At 39.7% G+C, this 22,379-nt stretch overlaps 2 protein-coding genes across 2 annotated transcripts in view; both read right to left on the reverse strand.

Annotated features, from left to right (window-relative positions):
- Window positions 1-1,393, reverse strand: part of BCAT1 (branched chain amino acid transaminase 1) — a 66,613-nt gene extending 65,220 nt beyond the window's left edge. The window contains exon 1 of the mRNA XM_035540718.2: window positions 1,067-1,393. Within this exon, the coding sequence (XP_035396611.1) occupies window positions 1,067-1,075 (9 nt within the window). The 5' untranslated portion in view covers window positions 1,076-1,393. The remainder of the gene's footprint in view (window positions 1-1,066) is intronic.
- A 7,900-nt stretch (window positions 1,394-9,293) lies between these two features.
- On the reverse strand, window positions 9,294-22,379 carry GOLT1B (golgi transport 1B). Its single transcript, XM_035540717.2, has 5 exons — window positions 22,231-22,379; window positions 18,514-18,605; window positions 16,618-16,796; window positions 13,217-13,298; window positions 9,294-11,845 (listed from the first exon to the last, which is right to left on the reverse strand). Exons 1-5 carry the CDS (start codon window positions 22,253-22,255, stop codon window positions 11,807-11,809), a joined length of 417 nt encoding a protein of 138 aa, XP_035396610.1. The 5' UTR covers window positions 22,256-22,379; the 3' UTR covers window positions 9,294-11,806.

Below are 22,379 nucleotides of genomic sequence, written 5' to 3' on the forward strand. Positions count from 1 at the left end.
TGAGGCCCCTCCAAAGCCCTCGCCTGTTCCACACCCACTGTCACCAGTAACACTGCACCACTGGTGCCCACCCAGGAATGAGCAGTGGTGGCAAGATCCCGGGTGGGATGAGAGCAATGCTTGTTATCAGCAGCGGAGAGGAACTGGGGAGACACCTGCCAGGCACATACCTGTTGTGCCCCTATTCCATCTGTTACAGTTAAACAAGGACAGCAGATAACTCAGTCTTGTGTTTCTCAGCTGTTAACTTCGGCATCAGGCTGCAGCTGTGAAGTTCACAGTCAGCCCTGCACCGACCTTCTTCAAAACCCAAGTATTTTTCTTAGCGAAACTGTTCCACAGGGTATAAAGTTGCTGTGATATTCTCTCAATCTAATTGAAAAGCACCCCTGCTACCTCGATGCCCTTTGTCTTGACAAGCAAAGACTTCATTTTAATCCTCAGATCAGCCTCACTAAGCAGAACATAAACACGACTTGTAAAAGGGTAGTTCCCACAGATGCTCATCTCTCATGTTAGCATTCACTACCAGCAACTCCTTTTTCATTATTTAAAGCTATTTCTGAAATTACTCAGAAACTCTAAACGTACATTACTGGGTTTTACCCAAAGTCTATTTTAAGTACAATGGCAGACCTAAGACCTATAACAAACTCACAGGCATAAAAAGAAATGATGCCTGCCAGCACACCATACCCTTGACAGTTTCTTTTCTTTTTAATCATTAAGTGTCCCATGTTACAAATAAACTGTAAGAAAAACCCCAGAGGAAATTATATGCCTTCCCTTCCCCCCTTCTCCCTCCCCGCTCATTATTTCTTTTCCACGTATGCTGACTGCAATGAAACAACATGGACAGAGACAGAATCACACACATCCTGCTTCTCAAACGAGAAACCTCTCGGGGACAGAAAGCTCCTTCGCCAGGCATAAATAACAAACCAGAGCATCAAAATCCGTAAACACAAAGCGGCCAGCTACCGTTTTCCTTGTCTGCCAAGGCAAAGTCCCTCCGCTACTCTGCATCCCCCGGAAGGATGGACGAGGGGATTTGGGCTCCGCTTACCTTGAGCATGCTGGCAGCCGGGGCGGGTGCTCCTGCTCCGCGGCGGTGCGGGCTGCCTGCCGCCTGCCCTCCGCTCCCTCGGGTGCTGCTGCGGGCTCAGGGCCGCCCGATCCTCCCGCGGGCACCTCCGGTGCTGCTGCTGCCGCCGCTTGCGGGCTCCGATTGCATCAGCGGGCGAGGGCGGCGCGCACGCCGGCAGCCGCGGGGGAAAGGGGCGAGGGGCTGCGGCCGCCCCGCCTCGCCTCGCCTCCCTCCTTCCCTCCCTCCTCCCGGCCGCACGTCCCCAAATCGGCCCCGCCGCGGCTGAAGGCTGGGGCTGAGGAACGCGTCCTCCCCGGCGCGCCTTCCTTCTCCTCCCTGCCCGCGCGAACCCTCCGAAAGTCGTCGCTTGCAGCCTCTGAGTCATTTCCTCCTCCTCCTCGCCTCCCAGCTGCCTGACACGGCAGCACCTCGCAGATCACCCCTCGGCAGCCAGCCAGACCCCAGCTCCTAACAGGCTGACCCCCAAACCCACCACCCCACGCACAACTTGCTGCAAGAAACCCAGGAGGGGCCCACGCAGGCCCTTTGGTTTCGAGCCAGGTGGGCTTGCTGCATGGTTCAGGATGGGGCCCTGGGTGTAATGCCACGAACTTCAGCATGGCCTGCACCTCCACTGCTCTTGCTCCCTGCAGCTGGGATGTACCTAGTCTCCATCTCTGTGTGCAGGCACCTGGCAGGTGGGAGGTAACCAGCACCGGAGGTGAGAGCCAGGCTGCTGCCCTGCTGGCGACACTGTGCAGCCATAGTGGAAAACTGGGAACTCTTCTTAAGAGAAAACCCCGGTGTAACCAGAATGTAACGTTCACAACCTGCTTACTTTCATCTTGACAAATCACATGGTTAAGTCTTTTGCCAGAGAGTCGTTTGGGTTGGAAAGGACCTCTAAGATCATCCAGCCCAACCTCTAACCTAGTACTGACAAGTCCACTGCTAAACCATGTTACTAAGTTCTATGTCTACACATTTCTTGAAGACCTCCAGGGATGGTGACTCAACCACTTCCCTGGGTAGCCTGTACCAGTGCCACGCAACCTCTTCAGTAAAGAAATTTCTTCTAATATTCAACCTAAACCTCCCCTGGCACAACTGGAGACCATTTTCTCTCATCACTTGGGAGAACAGCCCCATTCTCACCTTTCTACAACCTCCATTAAGGTAATTGTAAAGTACAATTAGGTCTCCCCTGAACCTTCTTTTCTCCAAGCTAAACAATCCCAGCTCCCTCAGCTGCTTTTCTTCCTTTATTAATGTTTTCCCTTTCTCATCTGCTTAAGAATAGTTGTTGACAGCTGTTTCACTTCAACTCAACTGACAAAAGCATCAGGTTCTGCCTTGCATGATGTACCTGAACTATTCTCACTTGCACAGTGCTGGAGATTGGTTATAAAAACCAAAGGAAGTCTCCATACCTGTCACTCTGGCCAGGTAAGAAAGTACTATTTAAGGGAGTTACAAAAATTTGGATTCCAAAGAAACACAGGTAAACGATGCCACCCAAAATGAAAGTTCATGGAAACAATGATGTTTTAGTGGCTATTTAGGAGAGAAGAAAGATGGATCAAAAAAATGCAAGGCAGAAGATAGCAGCAAAGAAGCATCAGACAGATACAATTCATCATCAGTGAACTGCTGTTCAGTGCTCATCTGAGCAATTCAATCTATTCACGATAAATTATCTTCACATTACAAACACAATGCAGGAACAACCATACTGTGGCAGGCCAAAAGCACATTTGATCCAGTAACCTGTCTCTGACACTGTATAGTACCCATGTCTACAAAGGAGTACAAGAACAGAAAAAGCATGCAGGGGCACTTTCCTGACATGCTCGTGTAGCCTCAGGGGGTTTGTGCCACAGCAATTTCCTGAAGTATAATTCTTCAGGCTTAACAGATGTGCATGGATTTTTATCCTACTGATTTATCTAATTGTTTTTTGAATCCATGTAAAATTTGGCATCTACAAGATCTCATGTTAACAGGTTCCACAATTTAATTTAGTTTTTTTTTTTTTTTTTTTTTTTTGTGGAAAAAATACCTCATTTTGTTTTGTTTTCAACCAGACACTTGAAAATTTCACATGATCCTCCCTTCTTCTGATACTGTGAGAAATACTGTAAACAGAAGTGAAGATGAAATTATTCCCCTCCTTTATGTCATTTGTGATTTTATAGGCTACTCTTGAATCCACTGCCAGTCACGGCCTTTTCCAGATAAATTGTCCTAATCTTTTTTGTCTTAATACAAGAGCAGTTACATACCTTTGATCACTCTTAAGATGGGCACCTGAACTACAGAAAACACTCAAAATGCAGATATCCAGGTTTACTTCTCATTTTCTCTTTTTCCTCTTTCTTATCATCATAATCCTGATGTTCTGTTTCCTAATTTGACTGCTCTTTTTTTTTTCTTTCACCCCCACTAAACTGAAACGATATTTTTACAGACTAATTCCAAGATTTCTCTCCTGAAAGATAATGGGTCATTCACAACTCACCAATGTTTCCATATTTTTTTTTCCATTTGCATCCTTTTATATTTACAGACATTTTTATATGTCATTTTGACAACTCAGTTTCATAGTCTTTCTGCAACTCTTTGCAGATAGCTCTAGTTTCGTTGAATTATTTAACACAATACCCTGAAGGATTTAGTCTCATCAGCAAACCTTGTCCCTTTTCTATTTGCCTCCATTTCCATATCATTTTCTCAGTTGCAGACTCTCTCTTCTCTTTCTTAAATTTTAACCGATTAATTAAACGGAGAAGGAAAAGAAAGAGAAAGGAGAAATGTTACCTGAATTGCGGAGGATGTTTGGTACATCCTCTTGTGCGAAGTCAAAACAATGAATTCTACTGGCTATATGTTTAAAAAGAGATATTTTTATTAATAGCCAAACTGGCCCTGAAATTGCAAATAAAAATCAGAAAAAGGACACCAAAACTACAGAACTTCCCTCAAAACTTGCAGCTTTTCTTGCTGCAACACCCCCAGAAAGTGAACTTGCCATTAGTAAATGTGGTATACTGGTGCTATTTAACATCTTTGGTGGTGACATAGACAGTAGGATCAAGTACCCCATCAGCAAGTTTGCCAATGATACCGAGCTGCGTGGTACAGTCGACTCTCTGGAGGGAAGTGATGCCGTCCACAAGGACCTGGACAGGCCTGAGAGGTGGGCCAGTGCAAACATCATGAGGTTCAACAAGGCCAAGGGCAAGGTCCTGCATCTGGGCCGGGGTAATCCTAAGCACAAATACAGGCTGGGTGGAGAATGGATGGAGAACAGCTCTGAGGAGAAGGACCTGGGGGTGTTGGCTGATGAGAAGCTCAACATGAGCTGGCAATGTGCGCTTGCAGCCCAGAAAGCCAACTGTATCCTGGGCTGCATCAAAGGCAGCGTGGCCAGCAGGACAAGGGAGGTTTCCCTGCCCGTGGCAGGGGGGTTGGAACGAGATGATCCTTAAGGGTCCCTTTCAACCAAAACCATTCTGTGACTCTATGATACAGATATATTTTTGCAGTATTGTCATGTATTACCTCAATCTAATTTCAGTTCCTTATGTAACACTCCAGAAGTTATAATGCAATGGACACTCACAGCTTTATCTTTCTTTACCTGTACATCTTCAATTAACTGTATCGATCCATCAATAAGAACATAAATTTTCTACTTTCTCAATATTTCATTTTCATAAAAGAGGACATTATTCATTTCTATGCTAGATTTTTCCTTAATACAAAGCATTCTGTGAACACAAGACAGCACAGGTAAACTTCTAAAGTTCTAATGAGTATGTTTTTAACAGCTATGAGAGAATTTGGTAATTTAAACACTTTGACTCCAAAGAGTTACCAGAAGTTCTAGAGATCCACAAGGCGAATATGAGCTTCAACACCTGGGGCCCTAGAGGCAGATTAGGTTTGTAGAACAGCCACAAAACCCTGCAATTAAGCATGTTCCATTCATTTTGTTGCTGTGCAGATCAGCACAGCATTTGTTCTCTTTGCTGCGGGCTCATGAGTAGAATTTTTGCAGATGACTGAAGGGGTTTCACTCATTATTCAAGCCAGAACTGAATAACCTCTCATTTAAGCCACAGAAATATGAGGAACTAATGTCCAGAAAGAAAGAAAAAAAAAGGCTCTATAAAACCAAATGGTGAATTTTGAAAGAGGTACCTTGTATAATTGCATAATTCTATGAAGAACGAAGGGCAGAAACCCATAGTTTGATACACTCTGAAAGGTTTCCTTTTATAACACTGGTCTGCATAAAAAGGATAGGGTGAAGGTAGGTAGAAACCGGGTTTTCTATTTAACAGAAAGCTGGGATCCTGAGAATTTTTTTCCTTCTGAAGTGGAATGAGAACAAAAGATTTGAAAACTTTCTGTGGTAAAGCATGTGGAAAGCAATCCTTATCCAATAAAAAAGTATAATTTTGACAAATCAGTGTTTAAATTTGATGTTGATCTTCTACAGTTTTCAAAGTTTTTTTTTGTTTGTTTGTTTTTGGGGGGGGCAGGATGTAATATAAGAACTTCTGAAATATTTGTCAGGAAAATTATCTGAGACTGGTTTCAGTCACAAAACCAAATTCACTCAGAAGTAAGAAAGTAACTGTAGGAAAATATTTTAGTAAGGCTGCCTTGCAGGACTGGAAATACAGTTCTGGAAAGCTATCAAAATTCTGATGTAAGTGAAGGAGAAACCTCTGGACAAGAATAAGGTCAGTGTTGTAGAAGTTTCCTAATAGAAAACAACTGTCTATTACACAGATTTTGTGCACACATGTAACGTGTGTGTTTATACACACAAAATATTAGGGTAAGAATTTGTCATTTGTTAAATTATTTCAGAGGACAGGTTGTTTAGGGCTTCATTATTTGGGACTACAACAAATTAATGGGAGAAGCCAAAATAGTAAACCTTATACATAGAAACTTGTGGCTGCAATGACTTGTATCCATTTTGTAAAAGGAGAAAAAAACTACTAGGATTTTTTGTAGAAATGGAAAGATGAAGGCACAGGAGGCTCTCTCAGTCATAAACTCATTTCACCTCTCAGAAGAGAGGCTTGACTTAGTTGTCAGGTCTCAGTAGATATAATGTACAGAGAACTAAGATCTTTCTGTAGTAGCACCTTTCCCTGCTGCTCATTTCCTCATGTCTATCCTTGTGCCATTTTGCCACCTCCTCAGATGCACAAACTTAACCGTGTGTGGGCTGTGCTGTAAAGCCGATTGCTGGAATGAGCTGGGTTTAAAAATGCCCCCCAGAAAGCACGAGAGTAGGAAGTAATTGTTGTACATGCTAAGGGGTGGAAAGCGTTTAAACTGGCATCACCATAAAGGAGTACGGATCTCATAATTACACTCAGAAAGAAACATTAAAGAAGTCATGAAAGAAGATGAAGGGAAACTCACCAACAGAACACCTGACAAGCACAAAAACAGAGGAAAACGCTGAAGGGGAAATGTTCATATGTGCAAGGGTAATTGGAACTGGGAATAAACACATCTCCTGCTCTTTCATTTCCACCCATTCACGGAAACAGCACTTTTACACTTTTTTACACAATAAGCACTTTGTGAACATGTCATTTGTTTCTGTCCTAAGAGGCAAGAAAAACATTACAGCCTAGGAATTATTCAAGAACAGTTTGTTTCCAAAGTTTCTTCCAGCTAGTTCCCTAGCAGCTCACCTCTCGTGTCCTCACAGTCCCCTCAGCAGCAGCCGTGGTGGCAGCATAAGGCCCCTCCCTGTAAGCTGCTTCCAGAAGCTTCCAGCAGCCTGCCACACAGCTCTGCTGACTAGGGCCAACACCCTCCCCGCACCAGAAGACAAAACATCCACACAACTGCTGAACCAAAGCCTCCAAGGGACTTTTTAAACGAGGTTAGTTGCTACTGGAGGACCAGCTGTGGATCATGCAGGTGATCAGGTGACTCCACCTAGTGCTTCATCACCTGGGCCACATGAATCCTGAGTTTCCATCAAAAGCAACCCACTCTCTGACCTTTTTAGGGAAATGTTTTTGACTGACTAGTGAAAAGGAGACAGTGAGGCAACTATGTTGTTGCAGGTGGAAAGGTGACTTTCCCAATCTCTGAATTCCAACCTGACTACTTCAAATACTGTCAGCTCTGAGCCAGGCCAGCTCAAAGCATTTCAGAGCCAGTGGCTCTCTGTAAAAGGTTCAACACTCATTTGACGGTATAAAACCCCAACGCAGCTCCCCAGTCTAAATTAAATTAGAATTTAAGATGATTCCACAGAAGTACACATCAATGCAGCCAAAAATTTTCACGTGGCTCCCCGGCTGTTCTCTTCCTCGTAGCTCCCCCTGGTGGCCCCGGTATCTGTTGGCAGGTACATGGGCTTCAGCAAACAAACCTCTAGGCGTGCAGGTAAATCAGACACTAGTGACCAGTGTAAATACACAAACGGGTTTTGGGGATATTTCTCAAGATCTTTTAACAAATACCTCATTTGAGATCGTGAATTGCACACCAAATTACTCCACATCAAGTCCTGTCATTTTTTCCTGCAAACTGTCACATGGTTGAAGAAGATGCTTGAGCATATAAAAATGTGCTGAAATTGGCTTGGAAGAGGGATTACAGCAGCTGCAGAATTTCTTCACTGGACTAAGCAAGTCTTCTAAAAGATGCTTTAATATGCCAAGACCAATACTACAGGTGAAAAACTGAGAACAAATAGGGGCCACAAAAGCCACATTCTGATGGGTTAGTCTTGAAAGGGCATGCTAGTGCTGTCAAGAGCTAGTAAGAACAACCTGAACAGTAGAAGTTAACAGCCAAAGGAAGCCAGGACACAGCAGCCAGAGAGATGGAGACGAAGGTTTGGTGATGTCATCCAAGGAGATGGCAGGGAGACATACACGGTAGTCAATTTAGGGAAGTGGACTCCACTTGTCAGCTTTGTAATCAAGCAAACCAGAAGGGCAGCAGCTAGAATAGTCTGTACACTGAAGTCTGGCAAGGAAACAGTAATTCAATGAAGCCTTGCCTGTAATGCCTACAGCAGAGGAGATGCTTTTTTTTTTTTTTTTTTTTTAAAAAAAACTTCCTTGACACAGGCTCTGAAAATAGTGGTACCATATTGTGAGCAATAACAACTGCAAAGTATTCTTGGTTAATAAATGGCAACTGTTCCCTGAAAGTAACTGGCCATGAACTACACACAGATTAACATTGTATATCTCACAGTTTAACAAATATAATTAGGTGTAGCTGTGATTTTTTTTTTCCTCTTTTTAAATCAGAAAGCATTAACTCTCTGGAATTCTTAGGATAGAACCAACTCTGGTAAAAGTGAGAGGCTGGAACTTCAGTCAAAATAAGTTTTTAAGGAATGAACTAGCACACAGAAGCAACGCAACACCTCAACAAATTGAAATGCCTTCTTTGGTGTTTTCCTACTCTCTCTGAAAATAAACAGCAGCAGTCTGTAAGCTTGCACATTACCACAGAATAGTGAGCCTGCTTATCAGGTCACTCTCTGTAGGACATAGAGAAGTAATGCTCATATCCATGACAAACTGAAAGCACAGGGACCAGGACCTGCTCTAAGTGCTAGACATGTGCCTTTCTTCCTCCTAAACTATTTCCTCTCTTCCTATGTGAAGAGGGCAGAGTAGTTTAACAAAGAAAGCATTTCTCACCTAATTGCGATTTCCCTTTTGTTGTGATGTTTGAAACTAGAATGGGAACGACCAGCTGAGAACATGCCTCCAGTTGTAGCTCCTGCATGAATAGACAGATTCTGACTAAAGTACTGAAATTCAAGGTGCTTGAGGTTATACAGTAGCAAGAAACAAAGCAGAAGAAAGGCTTTCACGGGTTATACTGCAGTTGAGAACATTCTATTTGCCAGGCATTACATGTGGATTGCTCCTTGATTCAAAAACAAGTAACATCTTATGTATAGAAAGATGCCTAAAGAAGAAAGAGGGGGATGCTTATGTAAAAGGTTTATTGCAAGAGGCAACCTTTTTAAGATTAATCAAAGACTATTTGCTATGCAAGTAACATCAGTGTAAGACAGCAAGGCTGTCTTACACTGCATAAGTGTATGAGTACGCAAAGCATACCCATTAACCTTTGGAAAGGAAAGCTTGTCAAAACACTTAAAATGTGCATATAAGGAGACACAAAGACATTATAAAAAAAGGTACCCATTTATTCAAGGTATGACAAGTATATTTACAATATTAATTTGCTCAGAATAAGATCCATCCTTATGATTTTTGAAGCAGCAGTTATAAATTACATTTAAAAGGGGAAAAGTTCCAAACATGTTTCTGTTAGAGATTTTTACAGTGACAGAAACATTTAAGGCTAAGTAGTTTTGACTGTTGCTGCCACCCACATTTATCTTGACAAAACCATCTGAAAGACAATGTTACCTTGAGGGATAAAGACAAAGCTAAATTCAACATACAATTTTGTTCCCTCAGATGCTTCTCACAACAATTCACATCTGACAAAAACTGACTTTTTAAAAATAAATAATGAATTAAATAGAGGCAAGATGAGCTGCCTACAGAGGGCTAGAAGATCATACACAGTGCCTTCATCGCCTCTGAAAGATATGAGATTTCTTGTCGGTGAGTGTACTTCAGCTTACCAAGTGATTTGCTTTCAGTCAGAGTTCCAGAGTCATGTGGTACAATCCACCTCTCCCATTAGATTATTTTTCAAAAGACAGGAAGAAAAATCTTCAGGTAGCTGACTTCTAATGTAAATACTGCTTTAAACAGTACTTGATTCCCACAGTAAGGACCACTGCTCTACCAAAGCAGATACGATGAGTTCGCCGAACAGTTGTAGTGTTATTTCTAGTCATTTAGCACTCAACAGATCTGCAGGAGCAGTTAAAATTGGTTCATCTCTGAGGTAGGAGCCACAAGTCATATTTACTCCTGTCTGTAAACTGTAACAGACAAATGCTATCAGGCAAATATAGCCAACTTTTCATATACACATTCATAAAAACTGATTTTTTTCAGATGTTCATTATAAATGTCATGGCATATTTTTTCCCCCACTGAATTATTTTGTGCCTGTTTGAGAAGAAAACAAATTAAGTATGGAAGCTAGAAATAGTAGGCTGCAGGCATTAATGCAGTTGTAGTGAAAAAACTTATGCCTTATACAAATAAACTTTGTAGCAACTTCCAGAATGGTTAGTATGTGAGGATTCTTCTTACAAGTTGTTCTGAAAAAATACCAATTTTAACTGTATAATAAAAATATCTGTCAGACCTTTAAGACTACATAGCTACTTGAAACACTACCATTGCATTTAATTAAGTTTTTAGCATTATACTTAAGGAAAAAAAGTTAAGAACAACAGAAAACCGCAAGACCTTCACAAATACAACTTTTTTTTTAAAGTGAGGACGCTATGAAACTAAATCTATTGGAAGTGCACAATGTTTAACATTCCAGTAGAAGCAGAAGTTTGACCTTCATGTTATTAGGGGACATTTATTCCAAGTTAAATAAGAATCTCTAACAGCTAAATTGTTGTTATGAATGACAGAAGTTTTAAATTATTTGAAGATAACCCAAGTAACAATTTATGAAACACATTGAGATTGACACTTGATCTTTAGTTGGCCTGTTAGCACAATTTACTCCCGATGGACTCACATACACAGAATTTTAAGTTTTCCTTTTATTACTGTAAAAAATAAAAGTCAATTTGTAGTTCCAGAATAAACAAAGAAACCTTAGCTTCAAACCATTTAAAAACAAATGTTCATATTTTGATAAGATGCATTTCACAAGGTTCATGTCAGCACCTTAACCAAATGCATGTTTTGTGAACCAAATATATTTCAAAGTTCTTGTTAGTGAGAAGGGGCTACATTCTCACCCAGATGCAGACATAATACGAGGAGAACAAACTGGAAGGAGCATAAGTCAGTTTCCAGAGTTCCCTGTTGAACTCTACACATTCAGAACCAACATTTAAGACTGAAGTTAAAGATTGACCTTTTGCATATTCCAAAAAGGAAGGCAAATACAATCAACTTACATTTGGCTTTGAAACATTAAGATAACAATGTTTTATTTCAGCCACATATTTACAAAAATGTTTACAACAGAACTGTGTAGGGTTTCCTTTTTTGTCACAATACACTTAAAGATGAATAGTCATCTTAACTTTCATGCAAAAGACGCATCTCTTGTTACACAAGAAGTTTTCTGGTGTTTTTTTTTTTTTTTTTGCACACTGAGGGTAGCAAGCAGAGGGTTGGATAAGTTGGGATCACCCTTAAAAATGGAGGCCTGTTTGCTCTACTGCACCTTGACAATAAGGAGGTAAAGTACAGGCACCTTTAAATCCAAAAAGGTTCATTGCCTCTAGCATGTTTTCAAAAAAAAATCAACAAAAATAGTTTTGAACAGTTGTAACATGTTATTCGATGACTTTCACCTCTTCAGTTTACTTCCTGAACTCTGGAGTTACTTTTCCTAGAAGCATACTTGCTGAGCTTCTTTTCTAATGTATATTGTTGACTATACATTTTAAATTAAACTGTTACATAAAGAATGTTACAAGCTTTTCCTTTGTACACAACTTACTCTTTATGCTGAGTATTCTTCAAAAGGATTTTATAAATAATACAGTAAGTTTAGAATCAGTCTTCTGCTGTCTTGTCATTATACCATGTTGTTGCTTTCTCCAACTTTATCTACAAGCTGCAGAAAAGGAGAAAAGTAGAAAAGTTTTAGGCTGCATTACATTTATGAACAGTGTAATTACTCTCAAATATAACTTGCTATTTGCACAGTTAATATGCGACTGAAAATGAGAGTCAAATAATACTCACCAAGATTTCATGATTTAAGTTTGTGAAAATTAAAAGTCTTACATTGCAACTGTGTTTCTGCATGACATGTTTTCTCATATAGACATTAACAGTGCAACATGAAGATGCAGCAGAATGAAAAAGGAAATATAAGAATGCAGATACCACTGCTAGCTTAATGATTAAAACAAAACAATACAGTATCAGCCACACATGCATTAGTAGACCAAGTAAGATATTTCAACTGACCATTACTGTGGATTCTCTTCTGAGCCTACGTAGGCTTTGAATAAAACATTAACAATTATCTTTTTATAACAAGATTTAACCCCATTATGATCAAATTAAATGAGTAGACAAGATCAATTGACAAGTGAAGCATTCAATTGATCACAAATGAGCCAGAACTTGGCCTAAACTGTAGCATTGGAACAGATGATCTTAAACACTAATTTTTAAAAAAAGACTATATACATCTGAGTTATACCCGCTATTTATTTTTAAGTAGTAGCTATTAAAACTGTAGCTTTGAAACCAGGGTTAAAAACATTTATGGCAAAATACATACAGAAATTAGCACAGTAAAAGTAGTTGACCAAAACACCCTACCTAGGTTAGCATCTTTCTGGCACCTGTTAACTGTCTTCAAAGCCCTGACTACTTAAATCAAGAAAATGGAAAACTGCATTTGAAAAAAGTATGAAGCTTAGTAAATAGCAAGAATTAATCTGGTACAAGGGACCTGAATAAATATTGTACTTGATGAATGAGTATGAATCATAAGAGTTTCTGGATTCACCATACAAGGTATGTGTTAACAGTAAACAATCCTCTTTGCTTTCACATGCCACTTTTCATATATATCCAAATACTGCACAAAGGAGAACAGTGCCCTTCTCATTTGACAGACAGGAGATCAGGCACAGAACAGTGGCACAATTTGCTTCTTTGTGGTCACCTCAGGCCAACAGTGAGGCAGGAATCAGAACCCTGGCATTCTGAGTCACAATTCAGCGCTTAAGCAGGGGCAACTTCCACAACAGTGTCTTTTTGTTCCTTTTACATTTAAAATCCTCTCACTGGGAATGAAGTTCATCTGTATGGTGCAAGACCTATACAGGAATACAACTTTGGAGCAGTGAATTTGAGTATATCTGCTTTAATTCCAATACATTTCTACTATTGCAATAACAATGGAATAACAATAATTACAAAAAAACAGTAAAAGCTTCAAATTTTACGTCGAGTACCAAACACTTACCGAGCTTATACCAGGTAAATTCAAGAGAGAACCAAGGACTGGAACTCTTCTAATAAAACCAACCACCACAGGAAAGAACCCCCTTTAGGTAAGATATCAGAAGATTATTATTAGTTTTTATAATTAGACTGTTCCAATGTTGCTGTGAAATGAAGAAATAGAAGTTAACTTTAAAACCAAGATTATTAAAGTCCTGTAGCTTCTTCACTGAAAGTTATTTTACCAAATAAATGAACACATTCAGCAGAGAAAGGAAAAAAACACAAAAAGCTTTTTTAAATGGACATAAACATTTTCTTCGTAACTCTGAGTCAGTTCTTCAAAAAAAAGTAACTAAGTGAATATCCAACTTAATTAACAGAACTGATGCTCCCAACTAATAACACATTCTTGCAATACCCAATGTAAAAACACTTCAAGTTAATTCCAAGTAATTCCCTTTGAAGCTATATATAGCAATCTTCATATTTACTAAAGAAAATTAAGCATGACAGTTGAACATTCACTTCTTTGACAAATTCACATAAAGTCAGAAATTTGAATAATGAGCCAGGGTTGCTGCCTAGGATAGCTGCTATGGTCTAACATCCACTTTGTATCTGCAGCAGTAAAAAGAAATTTCTGTGGCAGTTTCTCAGCTGTTTGCAGTCAACTGTTGCAATTCAGCTGCTGTTGGCATTCTGAGTTGAGCTATACATTCTCTCCATAGAATAAGGATTAACACATAATGAAACCTCAGTCACATCAGAACAGCGAGATTTCACTATTCACCATCCTCTTACTGGTAAGAACTTTTTGCTGAGCATATCTTAAATATACCAGCAACGTGTCCTTGTGATTTTCTTATTATTCAAAAAAGACCAGATCATTTCACTGATCCAGTAAATCATGATATGCAGGGCACATGAACCGCTTGTAAGACACTTAAACAGTTAGTATAGCCAAGAATAAGAAATAGTCATTATGGGTAGGATAGTATTTTTAGCCATAACTTTGGATGTCTGTAATCTGAACACGGCTCCAAAAGCAGTTTAGAGTATAACAAGAAACTGTACTGTAATAGCCTTCTCCAGTGAATAAGATTTAAGCGCATGAAGGTATGGTGAAGGACTAAACCTCTGATAGGAAACTTGTGGCAGTATCTTAAATAAAAAAGGGACAGACATTCCAGATTTACTAGAATTTACTTACTCCAAATCAGAGTAAGAGAGCAGTCATGGCTCTCACTTCGGTGAGATGATACATGCTAAATAAATGAAATCGTCGCAATCATGTCACCTCTTTCGTATTTTTGGTCACCAGTACCTAACCTTTGTTTTGTGCACAACAGGGGCTCTGCTATTACTTCTACAGGGTATGTGAAGAATGATTGTGTAAAAGTAGTCCAGCTATACGAGATGACAACCTACATACAAAAATTCTTCAGCGACCAGAACACCTAGTGGAACTGTTTTTAGAGGTCTACAAATCATAAGACTGAATAAAGGATAATACAGTATCACTCAAATACACCTTAGCTGAAGTAGTTAGTAGAACAACTAAATTGCTCCTGATAAACATAAAGGCTTTTCATATAAAAATCCTGGCAAGCCATGTAACTGGAGTCATTAGGACATGCAGAAATTCCCACCCTCACAACAGGCTGATACAACAAATCCAAAACTGCATATGCTGATCTTGTATTCCTTGGGCCTAAGGGAATTATGTACTTCACAGACCAGTGATAACCATGAAGATTTCCTGGTATGCAAACAAGCTGGGTGATCCTGAGGAATTGTGTAAAATGGTGCATGAGGAAAGGAACCGTTTTTTCCTTTTTCAGAAAGGAAAAAGTTGCCAAAAAGGTGACCTTGGTTGAAATTAACGAGAGTCAAGCAAAACAAAACACCTTTGTTTGAAGTAGTAGCTAGCTAACATTGTAGCAAGAGATTAAGATTCTGACAACTATTAAGCACTAGAAGAGATTGTCTAGATACATTTTAAGTTAAAACATGTGAGAAGCATTCACCTAGAATTATTTATCCACTGTTGATACTCTTCTGGATAAGAGATAGTCCTATTGACTTAAGGAAAACTACTGACCTTCTTTAATCCCTTCAACATTATTTTACCCTGATAGCCCCTAGCTAGCGCAAACAGATAATCCATGAATAATCATATTTGCTTAGACATAGCAATTTATAATTCTGTTTGGAAAGATACTCTACTCCACTTGGTACTGGCTGATTAAACCCAAGTGACATGTGCAAGAAGTGACAACGTATTCAGTGAAATAGTGATTTCCAGAACATTTGCAGTAATGTTGAGTTCAGAATAATGCAGTGTAAAACAATAAGAAATGTGTTAAAACTGCAAGACAAATTTTCAGAAATCTGTATGTTCAATAGGAAACAGGGTAAATACTCGAGATATCTCAAGAGTTTAAACGTCAGATTAACATACCATTTTACTAAGTAGAAGAAAAGAGTAGTATGAATGCAATGTTTTGATTTCAGGTACAAGCGACTTGTTTAGCCAGCAGCTGAACACTGAAAAAAATTCAGTGGGCCTTGTATTAGATTAATAAGTATTAACTGAACAGTCTTCTTCTGACTAGAAGTCCAAGAACCAATAAAAGCCCCCGTTCTTTCTTATTAGCACACTTTCTACTTTGTTTTCCAGAGTATGGAGCTTCAACCATGGAAGTGTAAATAAAAATATATACACATTGTAAGGGATTCACCCTTACAATTACATTTAAGAAGTGCAATGACATGTTGTGCCAGATGCACCATATTTCTTCTAACATGTATAAAGATGTAACACATACAAAGATTGCTGTTCAAGAACAAGAAAATTCGTAATTAATGCATTTTGGACAACAGTAACTAAAACCAGCACCTCATACATTCTAACTATCCTAGGGCACAAGTGTGATGAAACATTACACACACCATCTTTCCACAGTGCTACCACAGTAATTAAAAGTAAGTTTACAAAACCAGGATGTCTGTAACCAACTATTTTGCCTCATTTATCAAAGAGAAGAGCAAACTCTCCACCAAAAAAAAAAAAACACACCCTAGGTATTTAAGTTGCCTATAAGAAGAAAATACTTAAACTTAGCACTGCTAACAATTTGGGCTCCCAAATAGTTTGAAGCTGTACAATTATTTGATTAGATATAAGCAACATTACCAAAATCATTTTGGTATCTGCCTCACAAACATCAGCAGATTTGAGTCCTGAATAACACCAAATTTTCACCTCTTGCAAACGTAAGCCAACACCTTCGAATGAAGATCCTTCAAAAGTTAGCATTCAAATAATGTTATTTTGCCAGTTGCAATACAGCACCACTAAACAAATACATTTATTTTTTCACATACCAATACAGAAAGCAATTTGGAAAGAAGTCTTACCTGAATAATAGGAAGAACCCATAAATTTCAAGGATCATTCCTATCAAAGGCCAACCAATGAGAACTATGAGCACACCACCCAGGAAAAAGCCTGTTGCTTTCATTTTGTGTTTTTGGAAGAAGAATCTAAATGTTCTTTCTAAACCAATAACAAAAGCCAAGCCAGCCACAAATAAAACCTAGAAGAGAAAAATCGACCAAATAAAGAAAACAGCTAATTATATTCCTAAGTTTAGAATGCATATATGTTCTAAAACATTAGATTGCATTTTTGCACAACTTATTTTAATACCAAGATTGATAATGAGAGAGAATTTGGCAGTGTTTGCTTTTGTAAACTCCATCTTAAAGCACTGTACCTGGCATTCTAAATTTTTCACCTATCTGCTTAAAAAAATAGCAAGAAGTGTACCTTTGTGGTCTCTGACAAACACATAGAAGTCAGAAGACCGGGTGACAACAGTTGTCTTTCCTGTAAGATAAGTACCCTCGTTATCCACAATTGGTGCTGAAGCTTAGTTTTAGGAATCTTAGCTGTCAATGGTACTGGGAACAGACATGCCACAAAAGCACCTCTGTTCTGCAGCATGGCCACCTTCAAAAGCTCATGCTGATCAGTGGAAAGGCAAAACAGGAAAAAAGCTGTAGGATATTATCAGTTACCTTCCTTAGCTTTAACTATTTACTAGACCCAATACAGGCTGAACACTATCATGCTACTCCAGACTATTTAAAGCCACTTTAAGCATCTTTCAGCAACCAGGAAGTTACTTCATCCTGTAAGCATAAACCTGGCCAACATTTTTGTTGAAGAGGGATAGTATCTCAGATATTACTCAAGATTAACATAAACCTGAACTTCATCCATTAATGTTATTTAAGAAACTTTCTTACCACTTCTTTTTTAAAAAAACTCTAAGGATACAGTACCTTTTCTTGCATTATCTTTGGCTACCACAGAGCCTTTCATTGTCTCTTCCTACCTATTCATCATTTTCCCTAAACTGGATCTCATATTTCCACCTTCCATTAAGAAAAAATATGCGTTATTTTATTTCTTACTCTTTCACCATGCACCCAAATTCAAATGCATACTTTTGAATTTTCCTCCAGGAAATCTGAGTGTTTGATGCTGCTGCCACAGAAAGAAACTGATCAGTTTTGACCACAGACTTTTAGGTATCAGCAAAAGAGGACACAAGTGTCTTTCAGGCTGTATGCTTTGACTGGCTGGCAAAGCTAGGAACAGCAGAGGCACAGCAATATCTGATTTAGGAAACACCATGTTATTTTTCATTTGTTTTGCATTGGGAATTTTATGCATCAGCACTAGGATTTTTTTTTTAATCCTGCTTAAGCAAAAACTTCCATTTGGTAAAGACTGAAGATATTACAGCTCTCTACTACAGCTCACTACTATGAAAGGCAATTGGCTCTTCTAAGCCCAGATCAAGAATTCACGCTTCTCTCTTCCCTGATAAAGCACAGCAAAACAATGTTTAACCGAACACACAGAACACGTTAGTATTGTTATCCAAATAGATACTTAGCTTTGACAGTTACAAGATCACAAAAAAAGAAACATCTTAGTAATGACAGCCAACCTAAAAATCTTATTTGCATCAGCATAACAACTGTAAAACAAGGTGTTGCTTGTCTGAACAACATACCAAAGGCCTGACCTGGAGGTATGATGTTTAGATTGATATGAGCTGCTCTAACTTTAATTGGGAAAAGTGATTCACTCAAATCATGAGCATAACTCCTTTACACCAAGTTACCACAGTATTTTTGTGACCTAGTTTCAATTTAATGTATTAAACTAAAAAGAGAACAATATATCATATACTTTATTATGAGCAGTGCAGAATCTAAGACTGAAGAGTACACACTTACATTTCCAATAGCCAGAAGGGCTTTGTCAAAGAAGAGTATCATTCCAAAGAAAAGGAAAAACACTCCAAAGCCTGTTAAACCCATTCCAATCTCTGCAAAAAGAAACAAGATCAAGTATATAACAGAACATGGCACCAGAAGAACTCATGCATAAAAATCGTGAGAAACCTGCAACATCTAATAAAGACATTTTAAATTCACAGACAAGCTCACAGACTATTTCATGACTACTTAAACTTTTCTGAGTGTACAAACAAAGCAGTCTTGTAGATATGTTATTTCAATACCAGCTAGAGAAAGACTAGCCGGTGGAAGCTGCTTATCATAAAAAGGATATATTTGAAACTATATACTGAAACTGAGCGCAACAAAAGCATGTATGCATATACACATATGGCAAAGATCCCTTTTGATTTACTGCTAGCATAGAGAAAAGGATTTTATGAACAAATGAAACCTTGATTTCCATTTGCAACTCTTATCCCATTTTGTTTGTTGCAGTAACACAAGTAACCCATCCTTCCCATTCCCCGAGGCCTCACATGGCACTTCCACCCAACTTCTGGATTAAACACCATTCCAGACAAATGCTGTAGGCCCCTTCCAAATTGCATGTGCTGACTGCTGTTGAATATTAGCTTGGGTTCCCTGCCAGTTGTCACAAAACTTGCAGATACTCTGAGTTCTGCCTGTCTGAAAAGGTTGGTCAAGAAACACTAGGTAGGCAAGAGTAGGACAGAAGCTTTGCTTGTCTGGGAAACCAGGCTAGAAGTGTCAAGCTATGATTAAAGATACCATTTAGCAATAGCCTCCAAGGCATTTTGAAGAACATACATACAAATACATCCTACTATTAAAATTAAATTTTTTAAGGCCTTCCTCTGACTCTCACACAGACTGAATGCAGAGGAAGAGGAACAGCAGCAACCTGGCTGCAAAAGCCTTTGCATTTATCCATGCGCTCACCGTTACATTACCACTGTCCTTATGACTAGAGAATTTAGAAACCTACAGGATACATAAACAACAGCATTATTATAGATGGGTTGGCAATCCAGCATACATTGGAGATACCAGTACTTTTGTATGGCCTAGCCTGAAAAACAAACAACCCAAAACCTTCACCACTACTCTTAGCCAAATTAAAGCCAGAACAGTTATCTGCAGGTATTTTTTTTTTGCCCTTTTGACTGCAATGTTGAGTTACTTGATTATTTATTGTTGCTTGAAGAGCTTAGCAGAAAAGTAGTATCATAGTGCCTATTTCAGACTTGTATACAACAAAGAAGTTTATTTGTAGCAAATAAATTCAGAACAGCTCAGAGTACAGAAACATTAAAATTCCCCAACTTCCTTAAGGGCTTGTCTTTCAGCAAGGCTGCAGACCACAGTATTAAATCTGTAATTGTACAATATTGTCTACCACATTAAACCTATCCTATGAACATTTTAACCACTCAGGATTAAAACTACTACATAACCCATTACAATTAAGCAGACATTTACAATATTTATGATGAAACATAGATGAATTGCAAGTTGTATTTTCAATGAAACTGCTGACTGAAACTAATACAACAATTGCTGTCTGCCCTTTTCTCTAGTGCTCTTTACTTCAGACGAAGCAGAAACAATCTGGGAGGAAAATACTTGGAGGCAGGGCTCCAAAAGAGTTACCAGCTGCCAGTAAGACAGATTTGCAACCCTTGGAAGTGACTATTCATTCCTCCTTCAGAAACAGCACAAAGTAGGGATCTAGCAAGAAGCAGAGGCTGACTCCCAAATGCTGCTGCACTTATTACTCTACACTCTCCTGTATTCACCTGAAACACATTTGTAATCACCTACTGCTACAACAGATTCAGATTCTCTTCAGAAGCCAACCATATTCTCTGGTTAGCAGAGGGGAAAAAAAAAGAACAGAAAAGAGCCCACCATTATCATGCCAAAAATCACTGCTGAAAGCAGATGAGATATTGGCAGAGGGAAGTACTTCTGAATTCATCTCAAATAGATGTTACTAATCAGATTCATATTAGAATTCAGATCCAGCCCCCCCAAGAATATAAAGTTAAGTATGACTAGTATTGCTACTGTGTACATCATCTTTGCAAACAATAAAGAAGGAAGTATTATAGAGGGTGTGAGCTGGTTTTGAATGCCTTCTCCCTCCCACACCAGAATATTACTATATTACTCAAATACAGCTTCAGTGTCTAGAACACAGAAACACACACTAACCACTAGATGTTCTGATTTTTATTTTTTTAAGCAACTGATTTCCTGAGAGGTGGGAGCAATGCTTTCTCAATGCTTCTGTGAAAATTCCATGAGCTGTGAGAATATTGCAGCACTACATCAAAATCACTTAGCAAATACTAAAACTTAAGATACACTGGTTGTGAAAGTTCAGGGAAAACAATAGCACGTCCTTTGGTATGAAAACAAGAATAGAATCATGCACTATAGTCCTTCAGAAGCTTTAGATTGTTTTTTTCAAATGTCAACTAATGCCGTGTGCCTCTCCAGGTACTTATCACATGACTCCACTAATGACTCTACAGCTAACTATTTTCTTCCAAGCAGGAGTGAGTTTCAAAATATCTGAAGGTATCTCTGGAACTTCAGAGAAATAATTCAAAAACCCCAAACTATACTGTATTTTACCTACTACTCTTGGCGCAGAAAGTTAAGGCAGTAGAGCCAGCACAAGGAGTTAGGTGAAGGTCCCAAACAAGAAAAGTAAAAACAGAGAACAAATCTCTTCATCATGAAGAGATTTTCTTGTTTCCTCCAATTAACAGTCTGGACACGATGATAGGTGAATGGACAAAAGCAAAGCCCATAATGATTTAATGGGTCACAAAACTGAAATTAACACTAAACAGCTAGTACCTATTCAGTAACGAAGCATGAAATCAGCTCAAAAAATCCTCCACCTGGAATCTTGCTAGCCTGCTTTGTTGCCCACCTTCATCCTTTGCCTTAGCTGGGTTTTCAGTATCTTTTCTCAGTACCCAGCTATCAAGACAAACTCAGATATAAACTTTATTTTTTTTACAGCTTTTACACATCCTCCTTCAAGTGACACTACAGTGGTTATTGCACAGCCTTATTTCCTTTCACAGCAGCCATACTAAAAAAGGACCATGTGCGTGATATCAGTTTAAACCAGAAGCCTAACGTTCTCCTTTACCTGGCAGTTTACATACCTGTGGACCCTCTTTGATTTCTTTGCGTTTTCCCTTTCAGCATCTCTAACTCCCAGTAGAGACAAGACCACACTACCATACAAGTTTTTATTTACTTTAGATTACGTGGCTGGCCCTCTCCCTATAACCCCTTCAACGCCACCTGTGAACTTCTACTTCAACAGGAGCAAGCTGTAAGGGGCACCGTGCAGTCACCGAAGGGGGACCTACGGAAAACCTCTGACGCCCACCCAGGACGTGCATTAGAAGGGGTCGACCTGCCAGCTACTGCTCGTTCAGCACTGAACTCCCATTCATTCTGCTCTATTCTAACCACTCTCAGAGCCCCACGGGGAGGCTCTCAAAGCCCAACACAGCACCACAAGGCGAAGGGCACCGGCACCAGTACCGGGCCGGGCCGGCACCACTCCGCTCCCCCGGCCCGGCCCGGCCCGCCCAGCCTCGGCTGCGGCGCCCCAGCGCCGGGCCCCCCTTCAGCGCCCCCCGGGCCGGGCGCGGCGCTCACTCTGCGTGTCCGACAGCGAGATCATGGCGGCGGCAGGAGAAGCAAACGGCGGCGGGAGTACAGCTGCAGCGGCGGCGGCGGCGGCGGCGGCAGCAGCCACGTCCTCCGGAAACACGCAGCCCCTGCGCCTCGCCGCCGGCTGAAAGGAG

This window comes from Cygnus atratus, chromosome 1 (genome assembly GCF_013377495.2).
Source record: "Cygnus atratus isolate AKBS03 ecotype Queensland, Australia chromosome 1, CAtr_DNAZoo_HiC_assembly, whole genome shotgun sequence".
In the NCBI taxonomy this organism is placed as follows: domain Eukaryota; kingdom Metazoa; phylum Chordata; class Aves; order Anseriformes; family Anatidae; genus Cygnus; species Cygnus atratus.